The 12,823-nt window shown below is 49.3% G+C and overlaps 1 protein-coding gene across 10 annotated transcripts in view; it reads right to left on the bottom strand.

Moving 5' to 3' along the window:
- Window positions 1-12,823, bottom strand: part of DNAH9 (dynein axonemal heavy chain 9) — a 370,057-nt gene that overhangs the window by 87,631 nt on the left and 269,603 nt on the right. For all 10 annotated transcript variants that reach the window (XM_039501323.1, XM_039501326.1, XM_039501324.1 and 7 more), the window contains 3 exons: window positions 10,351-10,491; window positions 6,609-6,779; window positions 1,480-1,602 (listed from right to left, as the gene is read on the bottom strand). In XM_039501323.1, the coding sequence (XP_039357257.1) occupies window positions 1,480-1,602; window positions 6,609-6,779; window positions 10,351-10,491 (435 nt within the window). The remainder of the gene's footprint in view (window positions 1-1,479; window positions 1,603-6,608; window positions 6,780-10,350; window positions 10,492-12,823) is intronic.

Here is a 12,823-nt window from a genome sequence, read left to right as displayed (position 1 = left end):
TGGCCACACAATAGCAGATCCTAAGGTGGCCATCCTGCAGCAAAAAAACTTCAGGACCAGACTTCAAAGAGAAACTGCTGAACTCCAGTTCATCTGCAAATTTGACACCATCAGCTCAGGATTAAACAAAGACTGTGAATGGCTTGCCAACTCAGAACCAGTTTCTCCTCCCTTGGTTTTCACTCAACTGCTAGAACAGGGCCTCATCCTCCCTGATTGAACTAACCTCGTTATCTCTAGCTTGCTTCTTGCTTGCATATATAAACCTGCCCCTGGAAATTTCCACTACTTGCATCCGAAGAAGTGGGTATTCACCCACGAAAGCTCATGCTGCAAAACGTCAGTTAGTCTATAAGGTGCCACAGGATTCTTTGCTGCTTTTACAGATCCAGACTAACACGGCTACCCCTCTGATACTGTTTTTTAACAACAGTCTAGTTTGAGTCTGTCTTGGTTCATAAGAGTGTTTGATCTCAGAAGCAGTGGTTCCCACACTACATTGTACAACCTCACCCCAGCACAGAAATTCATTAATATGTGAGATAGCAGGTCCAGAACCCACTGTAGTGCAGCAAAGCCCAATGGCCATGCCCCAGAACGCTTTAAACTAACACCTGTATGGGCTTCAGTAGAGATGTGTCATAAAGTACCATAAACAAACACCTTCATCACATTCCTGGATTACAACAGTTACCAGAGATTGTTCATCAGCAGCAGTGCAACTACAGATATGGCTCCCAATTCAGCAAGATACTTAAAATACATGTGTAACTGTAAGCAGAGGAGTCACCTACTGATGTCAGTGGACTAGTCATATGCTTGAAGTTAGGCATATGTTTAAGCACTCTGCTGAAGCAGGAAGTACGTTCCATGCTGGTAGACTGGCAAGCAGTCAGGTAGTCCAGAAGGGTCATTCCTTCACCCTCCCTCCCCCCAGTGCAGCAGCTCTTAGACCGTTCCATTATGTCCCTGTGCACAAGCCTTGCTAAGGTCATATCAGCTGGTATTGTCGGGGCTACAGCCTCCTGCAGTAGTCTCTGCACCACAAGTCTCTGCACCACAGCCGGAGATACTTGTCTCAGCCTTATATTGCCCATATCATCCTGACCATGCATAGCACCTGGCCAGCAAAGATCCTGAAGTGCTTTACAGATTGTAACTGCTCAGCATCTGCTGAGTGTTACAGAGGGGGAAACTGATGCACGGAGAGGGAAAGTGACTTCCCCAAGGTCGCAGAGGGAGCCAGTGGCAGAGTGAGGAACAGAACCGATTGCTTTCACCACCAGAGAAAACTGCTTTCCTAAAACAACACTTTGTGCTAGCTCTAGACTGTGGTTGATGTTCCATCTATTGACTGATAGAGGAACTGATCCAAAGCCTATTGAATTAACACAAAGATTCCCATTGACTTCACTGGACTTTGATTCAGAGATATCGATAAGAGATATTGATGACATTTATTTTAAGTTAAACAGTTACCTTGATGCCACCCCATGAGTGATTAGACAGGAACTCCACTGGACTTGTGACTCCTGGCTGTGCTGGATATCGAAGCAGGAAGTCCAGCTCCACCATGTTAATTTCATTGTTCATCAGAAGTATCTGCAATGTCCAACAAATGATATACCTTAGCAGTGCTGTTCGGATTCCCGGAGTGTAGCAGAACAGATTAGAACATTCATTGTAAGAGACATCACATGCCAGAATGTGTGACTAAAATGTATAAACTGCCACCAGCCAAATGGGGCTGGCAAAATATACATCACAGAGGTGTGGAGTAGAAAACTAAGGAGCTGGAACAAACACATGGAGTCCACTGACTCATCTAGTCCACTGACCCAACATTGCTAAGGTCCTAAAACAGGACTTGGGAGGGGCTGTGGACCAGGTCCAAAGGGGGCACAGAGAGCAGCTGGGAATATCTTGTGGCACGGAGGAAGCCTTAGGGATGCGGTTGGTTCTCCATCACTTGCAGTCCAAGTCAAGACTGAGATCTTTCTCAAAGATATTCTATAGATCAAACAGAATGTATGGGGCTTGCTGTAAAAATTGCAAGGTAAGCTTCTATGGCCTGTGCTATGCAGGAGGTTAAAGAGTTATATTCATAAACACAATGGTTCCTTCTAGCCTTAAAATGCATGACCTTAGGGACAATGAGGTACAGTAAACATCTGTTGCATAAACAAAGCAACTACTTGCAAGCATCCTTATTCCACTACAGAAATTAAAGTATTTGCCCTTCTTTTTTCCAAGGGCTAATACATTTGGTACACAGGAATCATAAACTAATGTCAGAACTTTAACAATGTACAGTCAGTAAACTGGCATCCAACCCAGAACATCTCAAAGTGAGGTGTTGGGTTTTCACATGTTCCACTGCAAAGAATTTTCAGTTCCCCAAAATACCACAAAAATTTAAACCTGAGTTGGTGTGAGTGTATGGTGGGGAGGTGGTGAACACAAAATCACATGAAAGGAATTGGCCAAAAATTTTGCATCATTTTTCACACAGATGATGTCACTGCAATTTGCCAGTTTTGGCCAGCTCTAACCATTTTGTCCATGTGGGATCACTCAGTGATAGGAGAGAGGCATTCAGAGTGTGATGAGAGCCTGTGGAGTCTGAGCAAATAGCTCACATTTTCTGAGAGGGGTCTGCAGCAGCTTGGGCTGGAGATGGTCTGCAACATGTACCCATTATTATTGTTCACATGTTGTCAGGGGATGATTGGTGACTTTTCCTCATTTCTTTATTGCAGCATCGCTGACTCTACCTCTCTATCAACCTATGGAGCAATAGCTTTGGCAGTATCATGGAGTCATGTTTAGCATCTCTACAATTAAAGGGATGGGTGAGTTTTCCAACTGACGTAGGAATTATCTTATTTTGACATGGATAAAAATAACATGCGTCTTACCACCAACCTCACTCCACCTCTTGTTGAGTGCAGAGATTTCATTGCCTGAAGTAAACCCATTCAATATTTTCAACAGATAATACCTACTTACAAACTCAATATGTGCTACTTGTACACTTTACCTAACAAAGCTAGGCGTATATTTCCTGAAAGAGTATGTGTGCGTTGTGGATCAGAGTTAAGGCTCTTTGTGTAATGTATAAGGTGACATTTTACATGCCAATAATTTTACTAACAAAGTGTACCAACTTAAAGATAATGGAATATTTATATAAATCACCTTTCCTGGTAATGTCTATACTTTTTAGTGCCTAGGCTTTTTAAAGTGTAATGTTTTTGTTATATAATATGGACAAAGATTATATTACTCACTGGAGTGAGTTAACTATAAATTAACTATTTGTGTGGAGGGATCACCCACAGTCAAGTCAGATCTGTGTTCCATACTGTTCATTGCATGTTATACAGAAACATCTATCAAACTGCCACTCACTGCACATACTTTATAGCAGGGGTCAGCAAACTATGGAACGTGAGCCGATTTTTAATGGCACGCTGCTACCTGCCGGAGTCCCGGCCCGCTCTTCTCCATTCCCCCCGCCCTTGCGGGGGCAGGGGGCAGACACATACGTGTGTGCAAGGGATGTGCCCAGGCACACCCTAATGCAGGGGTGGGCAAATGGCCCCACTCTCCCAGGCCGGAGCGCCGGGCCGAGCGCAGCAAGCTGCCGGCCCCTCCCCCCGCCTTCTCCCCTCCCCTGGAGCAGGGTTTGGCTCTATGGGGTCACAAACATGCTCCCCCCTTGCCGGGAGCCATGCCGCCACATGAAGCGCTCTGGGGGCCGGGGCTGTGCACTCCCACGGGGCAGTGTTTGGCTTTGCAGGGAGGCAGACACACTCCCCCCTCCCCTGGAGCCATGCTGCTATGCGCAGCGCTCTGGGGGCCGGGGCTGTGCGCTCCCACGGGGCAGTGCTTGGCTCTGCAGGGAGGCAGACACGCTCCCCCCTCCCCTGGAGCCATGCCACCGCATGTGCAGCATTCTGAGGGATGGGGCTGCCCACTCCCATGGGGCAGCATATCTGGCTCTGCGCGGAGCAGAACATGCTGCTAGGAGCCTCATGGTAAGGGGTCCGGGGCCGGGGGGAGGGGTTGGATAAGGAGTGAGGGCAGTCAGGGGACAGGTAGGGGGTAGGGTCCTAAGGGGGCAGTCAGGGGAAAAGGAGCAGGGAGGCTTAGATAGGGGGTGGGGTCCTGGGGGGCTTTAGGGGCAGGGGTCCCAGGAGGGGGTAGTCAAGGGACAAGGAGTGGGGGGTTGGGGGTTCTGAGGGGGGCAGTCAGGGGGCAGGAAGTATGAGGGAGTGGATGGGGGCAGGGCAGGGGCGGGGCTAGGGCCAGGGGCGGCTCTACATATTCCACCGCCCCAAGCAGTCATGCGCGGGAGGCGCCCCGGAGCCCCGGGAGCAGCGGACCTCCCGCGGGCTTGACTGGTGAGGGTCCGCTAGTCGCGCGGCTCGGCTGGAGCTCCCGCAGCTGCGGGCGGTTTCCTGGTCCGGGGGCTGTGGTTGAGCTGCCGCAGTCATGCCTGCGGGAGGTCCAGCCGACCCGTGCGACCAGCGAACCGTCCGCAGTGACGCCTGCGGGAGGTCCACTGTAGCCGCGGGAGGAGCGCCCCTTCCGCAGTCATGCCTGCGGCAGGTCCGGTCGTCCCGGAGCTCCGGTGGACCTCCCGCAGGCGTGACTGCGGCAGGTCCGCCGGCCCAATCTGCCGCCCCTGCCGGCAAATGCTGCCCCACGCGCGTGCTTGTCGCGCTGGGGTCTGGAGCCGGCCCTGGCTAGGGCAGAGCTCCCTGGGTGCACACCCTAATGAAATGTGCTGCGCACGCCTATGGGCAGAAGCTTGATCCTGCCGGCTCCCCTGCCTCTTCCTGTAGTGTGGTGGGTTCATGCCCCTCCTCCGCCTCTCCGTCCCTCCCTCCCTGCCGGCCGATCAGCTGATGGCCCTTGCGAGGGAGCGGGTAGGGAAGGAGCAGACTCAGCATGCTTACTGCTCCTGGCGGAGACAGAGAAGAAGCGGGGGCAGGGTTTTGGGAAAGGATGGGTGGGTGGAATAGGGGCATATCCCCTCCAGCCCCCTGCCCTGACCCCCACACACACATCCCAGCCCTCTGCCCTGACCCCCCGCACACACATACACAGCCCTCTGCCCTGAGCCCTGCAGCCCAGCACACGGCCTAGGCCCATGCCCTGCAGCCCAGTACCCCCTCAGGCTCCTGCCCTGAGCCCCACACACACCCCATGCCTCTGCCCTGAGTCCTGTACCCCCCCATACACACCCAGCCCTCTACTTGACTCCTCCACCCCTCCCCCCCACAATCCCAGCCCTGACTCTGGCACCCCCACACATACCCAGCCCCCCCTGCCCTGACACCTGCACCACCCTCACATGCTCCCAACGCTCTGCCCTGACTCTTGCACCCCCTCCACATACCCAGCCCCCCCACACCCCATGCACCTCCCACATCCTGATTCTTGCACCCCCCACATCCCCCCGCAGCACCAAACGGGAGCTCCTGCACACCCACATTCCCACCTGCACCCCTCGCACCAAATGGGAGCTGCCCAGGTAAGTGCCCCACACTCAAACCTCCTGCCTCAACCCTGAGCCCCCTCCCTCATTCTAGCTCCTGGCCAGACCCTTCACCCCCAGGCCTGTGCTCAGCGCACTCCCACCCTCAGCTCAGTGCAGAGAGAGGAAGAGAATGGGCCAGAACCAGGGAGAAGGTAGGTACCGACTGTATGTGGGCAGGGCTGGGACCCCAGACCGGCAGCGGGCTGGCAGGAGCCGGCGGATGGAACCCCTGAGCGGCACTCTGCCAGACTGGGGTTCTGGCTGCCGGACCCTTGCCAGCCAGGGTCCTGGCCGCAGGCCCTGCTCAGCCCGCTGCCGGCCTAGGTGAACAGAACCCCAGACCAGCAGTAGGCTGAGCGGGCCGGCAGCATAAGGTCAACATTTTAATTTAATTTTAAATGAAGCTTCTTAAACATTTTGAAAACCTTGTTTATTTTACAATATAACACTAGTTTAGTTATATAATATATAGACTTATAGAGAGAGACCTTCTAAAAAAACATTAAAATGTATTACCGGCACGCGAAACCTTAAAGTAAAGTGAATAAATGAAGACTCAGCACACCACTTCTGAAAGGTTGCCGACCCCTGCTTTATAGCAATTTTACAGCATAATGGCAGTCACTATTTATTTACTTATTTTCATTTCAATATGTAGGCATAAAAAGGACTTGCACTCTGGGCTGCTGACATACCAACAGATCATTACAAATACAGTTAAGATGAAAACAGCAGCAGCAGCAAACCAACTACTCTTTCTCCACATACAAGCAGCCTGTCCCCAAAGGCCACCTTCCCCATCACTTCCTTGGGTTCCACAACAGGCATCACTGCTCAAACCGTAATTTGCAAACTTAATGCGAACCAAAGCATCTGTGATTGTTAGCAGTGAGAGAAGCAGAAGGGGAAAGAACTTTCCCAGACCACATACCTGAGCTGCACATATGCTGAAGGGCAGGAATGGGGATTGGGTTTTCTCCTGGAGGACAGTGTGCAATGCCAAGACCTTGACTTATCACACATATTATTCCAGCTAAATGATGCTGCTCCTGTTCTTTACCTGGAAGGTCACTTGGGCGGTGTAGGTCAGTTTGTCACACTCAAACAGCCCCCGGGTGGTGTACTGGAACACGGAGAAGGTGATGCTGTCGATCAGGTTTAGAACTCGCTCTTTGAGGCTCTCGTCTGGAGAGGCCCTCTCCACCGCCTTCTGAAACACGACACTGAACGCCTGGATGGGGGGACAGGAGGAAGATCTTTGATGCTTTACAATTACTCTTTTAATGCCCTGAATATTGTATGTAACATTGCCACAGTTGAAACGGACTCAGTTTTTTCTATCTCATAAACAAAGCAAACAGCCATGTGGTATGAACTGCCAGCTCTAGACAGCTGTGTAATGGGACTGGACACTAGGACTTGGACCAGCTTCTCTCTCCCTCTCGCTCTCTCTCCCCCCCACCCCCCCCAAGGCAAAAAACATTTACTTGCTGCTCTTTTGAGAAGTATTCAGCCATAAAACAATGACATTCTCCATGAAATTATGCTTATTTGGGTCCAGGAAGGTAGTACACAGGCAGGCTCACTGAATTAGAATGTCTAATGGAAATATTTCACATGATCTGTCATAGGGATTACACAGCTCTGTCTTGCAAACATTGAGCTGAAAGGCACTGGAGTCCCCGAGGAGAACATACCTCCCACAGCACATGTCTCATTGCAATTTAAAGGTAACAAATTCCCTTAAGTGCAAACCCTCCTCCCCAAAAAACAAACAAACAAAAATGACTTTTTACTTCCTGGATTCAGCAGAAATGACAAGAGAGGAAGGGTAGATGATACCCAATGATCTGGGAATTAGATTAACCCAATAAGGTCCCCTCAGGACATCCATTGAAGAGGAAGCTATTATGTAAAATATGAAACACTTCTGATGTAAATGAGAAAAGACTCAAAAGCCTTCAGAGCATGCTGGAGAAAACACATTAGCAAATTACCAAATTCTACTGAAGAAAACCCCAACCACAGCTTGGTTAAAAACAGGAAGACTCCATAAAGTGGAAACTAGCTAATCTGAAATAACCAGGCCAGTGCAAATTAATAATACTAAACAAGCCAGATATGGTTGTGCAGATAGAGTTATATTTAGGGTTTTATAGGCCCAAGCAAAGAGAAAACAATACAGTTGTAAATTAGAGTAATATTGGTGCATATTTTATTGCTCAATTATTTGTAGAATGTATATTTTCCTGCATAAATTTCTTGTTAGAACATGTGCAGAGACCCATGTAAATCTTACGTACACCAATTTATAATGGGCTTTGTAGCTAAAGTTACAACATCATTTGTGAAGTACTTTGCAATCATCGCTGCACATCTCTACAAGATAAATTATAATGAGAGATTATAAAGTATTCGTTAAAAACATTTTAGGAATCATTTTCTAGGTATTTATACACACTGTTCATGTTACTGAAAAAACTCCCAAGGTACAGAAGAAGTGGATGAAGGGTGAAACCTCAGATGTTCCTGTACCTGTTATGTGTGGAATGGATGTACTAAAGTGTATACTTGTAAGGAAGATACTCTGCACATTTCCCTGACAAAATAATCTCAGCATGTGAATCAGCCCCATATATTGCAGGAGAAAACCTCTTCAAGGTTCTAAGGGGTGTTTCAAGCTCACTTAGCAGGGTTTACAAACTGTCTGGAAGAAGTCCTAGACTAGGAGGCAGACTCCCCTTCACCCTCATACAGCTGGACTCCAAACAACATCTCCTGTCCTTTGTGAGCATGTAGCATTGTTATATTTACACTGGAACCGCTTATCATCTGAGAGACCTATGCAGTAATTGCTTCGAAGCTGCCATGGCCCAAACGTGTGTCCTTCTCTGATGGACTCCTTTGCGGGAAAAGACCCAGAAGAGCCTCTCGGCACCATGTGACTGACCATGAAGAAGACTCTGGAGGGTTATATCATCAAGGCAAAATGATTATTATTATTTGTTTTGCAGTAGCAGGTAGGAGCCCTGGTTATGACCTAGGGCCCCATTATGCTAGGTGCTGCACAAACACAGAACACAACGATAATTACTGCCCCAAGGAGCTTACTGACCAAGCAGACATCCTGAAAGTTAACCTCCTTCCCCACCAGTCAAAGTAGGGAAACCTGCTGGTGAAACAATGTCCAGACTTGAAACCAAGAAACAATTAACTATGAATTTACGGCTAGCCACACATTTTAACCTATACCAAGAAACTAAGTCTCCTACTCTAAATCCCAGTGTAGAGCAAAGATTCGATTCTGTGTCCATTCAGGCTGGCAAAAAAAGGGAACTTAAGGATAGAAAAAAACAGATGAGTTCAACAAATTAGCAGCTGGCCTGGAGGGCTGTGATCTGGAGCTGACCTTTTGGTTCTCAGATGAGGGGGTTTAGGCTGTGGAGACTTGAGAGGTTCTCTTTTTTTGTCTGTATGCTGTCTCTTTTGTGACTTTGATTTCTGGTTATTGCCATCAGACGAGTGAATTCTGGAACAGCCATCCAAGCGGAGGGCAGGGAGGGGAGGGACAGGACTGAGCTTGGTAATTTTATGGAAGAAATGGTATGATGAGATTGCCTACAATGGCATGTAGCCAATCTGCGACTGCTAACAGCAAATATCTCCAAGGGCCAGAGATGGGACACTAGAGGAGAAGGCCTCTGAGTTACTACAGAGAATTCTTTCCCATGTGTCTGGCTCACGGGTCTTGCCCACATGCCCAGGGTCTAACAGATCGCCATATTTGGGGTCAGGAAAGAATTTCCCCCAGTCAGATTAGTAGAGCTACCTTGGGGGTTGTTGCTTTCCTCTGAAGCATGGGGAATGGGCCACTAGTGTAAATGGTGGATTTGCTATACCCTGAAGTCTTTAAATGAAGATTTGAAGACTTCAGTAACTCAGCCAGAGATTAGGCATCTATTACAGGAGTGGGTGGGTGAGGTCCTATGACCTGCAATGTGAGGGTTGCACCCCGCCCTTACCCCTGTCTGCGCCCCCTGTCCCCTACTCCCCCTCCCCAGTGCCAGGGCCGGGCATGGGTCTGTGGCTCCAGGGGGGAATGCGCAGGGGCGGCTCCAGGCCACAGCACGCCAAGCGCATGCTTGGGGCGGCATGCCGCAGGGGGCACTGTGCCGGTCGCTGGGAGGGCGGCAGGCGGCTCCGGTGGACCTCCCGCAGGCACGCTTGTGGGAGGTCCACCAGAGCCGCGGGATCAGCAGACCGTCCACAGGCACGTCTGAGGGAGGGCCACCAGAGCCGTGGGACTGGCGACCGGCAGAGCGCCCCCCGCAGCATGCCACTGTGCTTGGGGCAGCGAAATGGCTAGAGCCGCCCCTGGGAACGCGGAAAACTGGGGGTGGTTTTGGGACCAGGGATGGAGCTGTATCCAGGGGCCGAGGCTGGGGGCGGGGTCAGGAGCCAGGCCCCTGGCTCGGTGAGGAGCCACACCGAGGTTGGGGATGGGGCCAGGCATGGATCAGGAGCCGGGTCTGCATTCAAGAAGGATGTTGATAAATAGAAGAGGGTTCAGAGAAGAGCCACGAGAATGATTAAAGGGTTAGAAAACAGCAACCTCCATGAAAACCAAGCAATAGAAGGGATTAGGTTATACCTACGTTTATAGTGGAAGTTAAACTACCCTCCCCTCCACCTGGCCCAAGAAAACAGATTTCATTCCACCTTAGTATATTAATGAGGTAACTAAACTGTCAAGCAGAACTCTGGGGAGCTGGGAGAGCTCCTGTCAGTCACGGGGGCAGTACCTTCAAAGAGAACTGGTACATGGGGTGAATGGCATTGAGGTCGTTCATGATGAAGTACAGCAGAGAGGCCCGTGCTGCTGCAGGCCGGTAGTGCTCCCTTGCCTCATTAATCTTTGTTTCTGTCACCTTGGACTCCTGGACCTGTGAGGAAATTAAAGACCAAAACAATCATGAAACTGTTTTAATTGTGTGACTCTCTCTCACCTCAGAAAATGTGGGAGAGCAGAGCTCTTCTGCAGCCCCTGTGTGAGGTTAACACCTATCACAAAACTGGGTGACTAAAGAGAGGGTATAAGCCCCTCTGATGACGACTACAGAGCAATTTCTCTGCACTGCCAAGCAGTAAGAATTGGCTGCTGTGATTTCACACAGACTGCAGAGTGAGAACTTGAGCTGTTAGCTATTCAAATATTCCCCTCTGAGCCAGGTAGGTTTGTTTTCTGGGTGGTATGCAATTACAGTTAGACCTGGACAGTGCTTATACTGGGAACAGCTGGCCTTGGCTAATTGCTTTGGGTTGAGTTCTGTGAGGCAGGTTATGGTACATGTTTGTGTCGGCTCCTTCCCTGCCTGTCTCTTTCTGGAACTGAAAAGTGCTGTCACAACACGGTTGAGAAAACCCAAGATCTGCCAGCTGCAGGAAAGCACGCTGCTGTATTTCATTTCACGATGCCAAATTATCTGCTGGCCCCTCTGAAGTTCCCCACAATACACCCTACTCCTGATGAGCCTTAATCATTTTTGTCATCAGCTAATTTTTCCACGCTAATCGCCCCCCACATGTGGGTCATTAATGAATGAAAGGTACCAAGCAATTCTAGGCCTAGCTAGCACTGCTTCCAGGATGACTCTGCTATTAACTCCACTCCAAGCTCAGAATTGGTCATTTCAGGGCTGGCTCCAGGGTTTTTGCTGCCTCAAGTGGCGGGGGAAAGGCCGCGATCATGATCGGCAGCAGCTCCACTGTGCTGCTTTCTTCTTCGGCGGCAATTCAGCGGCTGGTCCCTTGGTCCCTCTCGGAGGGAAGGACCTGCCGCCAAATTGCCGCCGAAGAGCCTGACGTGCTGCCCCTTCCCCTTGGCCGCCCAAAGCACCTGCTTGCTGAGTTGGTGCCTGGAGCCAGCAATCCAGGACAGGACCATATCTCTTGCCCGTGTGGCTACCAAGCCATCTTCACAGCCTGTTGTAAGGAACTTTAGGAAAACTCTTTGGAAGTCTATTAAACCCACCTGTTCTCTACATCCCTTGTTCTAATTAACTCTTTCACAGCACTCTGATAGGTTGAAGAGGCATGACTGAGCCCTACAGAAGCTATTTTAGTTTATCCCCCTCACCATACATGTATCTAAGGATTTGCTTGACTAATTCATTCCATTTCCTCATATTCAAATAAGGCTCATTGGTCTGTACTGTCCAGGATCACCCTTAGCACCACATTTAAAGGTGAGTACAATCTGATATGGTCACTTGGTACAAAGCAGAGGTCACTCATAATGTGGTCTATTTTAATAAATGAAGATGTGAGCCAGTGAGGGGTTGTCCTGAGAGGAGGCAGGGCGCTGACTGGCAAGGAGAACGGATTAATGCTACAGACAAAACTTTGAGGCCTGATCAATACAGGCTGCCTGTGTAGGGTTCCAACAAGCAAGGTGCTGGGAGGCAAAATACTCCCGTACTGTCTTGCACAGCTGGCTTAATGTCGCATTTATTTTTCTTTACCTTTACCCTGCCAGTTTTAAGGTGCAGCTAGGTTACAGATTGACAATCGAGAGCTGCAGCATGAGGCTCTGTGCAAGCAGCTTGCTGCAGAAAAGATTACAACGAAGTTGCTAAATGTCACTTTTACCCCCAGGCTGCAGGACTTTTATTGCAGTTCCACCTTTACCTGACAGCAGATGCATGACTCAGAGGGAATTTGCAGCACACAAAAGAGGGAATCCATGAACTGCTATGAGAACTCCCATGACGGTGTTTGCATTTGAAGATGCATAGAATTTAATAAGTGCCACAAGTGTATGGGGTCAGATACAAAAATAAATCTTTCCATTGTTAAGAATTAAAGTGAGAGACAAAGTTTGATTTACAGATTTGTAGAAACTTTAGGCCTTGTCAGCACAAGTAAGTTGCACCAGTTTAATTGAAAGCAGTTTTTAAACCAGTGCAAGCCCCCATATGGACATCCTGATTTTGGTTGAACAGCAGCTGATTTTGGTTTAGCGATTCCTAATCAACTTCAGCTAACCCAACATAAGCCATTCTGAAACTGAAGTAGGAGTGTCTGCACGGGGACTTGCGTCAGTTTAACTATACTGGTTTAAACTCACACTTTCAGTTAAACTGGTGTCAGTGTCCTGGGAAGAGTTAAAATGCTTTTAAATAATGAAGGTGATGTGTCTCTGCTCCTAGGGTTGCCACTTCAGAGGTAAAAAAACAACAACGGGATATCTGCCTGCCCCCACCCGGGGCACTGTTT

This window comes from Mauremys reevesii, linkage group 15 (genome assembly GCF_016161935.1).
Source record: "Mauremys reevesii isolate NIE-2019 linkage group 15, ASM1616193v1, whole genome shotgun sequence".
NCBI lineage: Eukaryota > Metazoa > Chordata > Testudines > Geoemydidae > Mauremys > Mauremys reevesii.
This window is presented reverse-complemented; position numbering and strand designations above follow the sequence as displayed.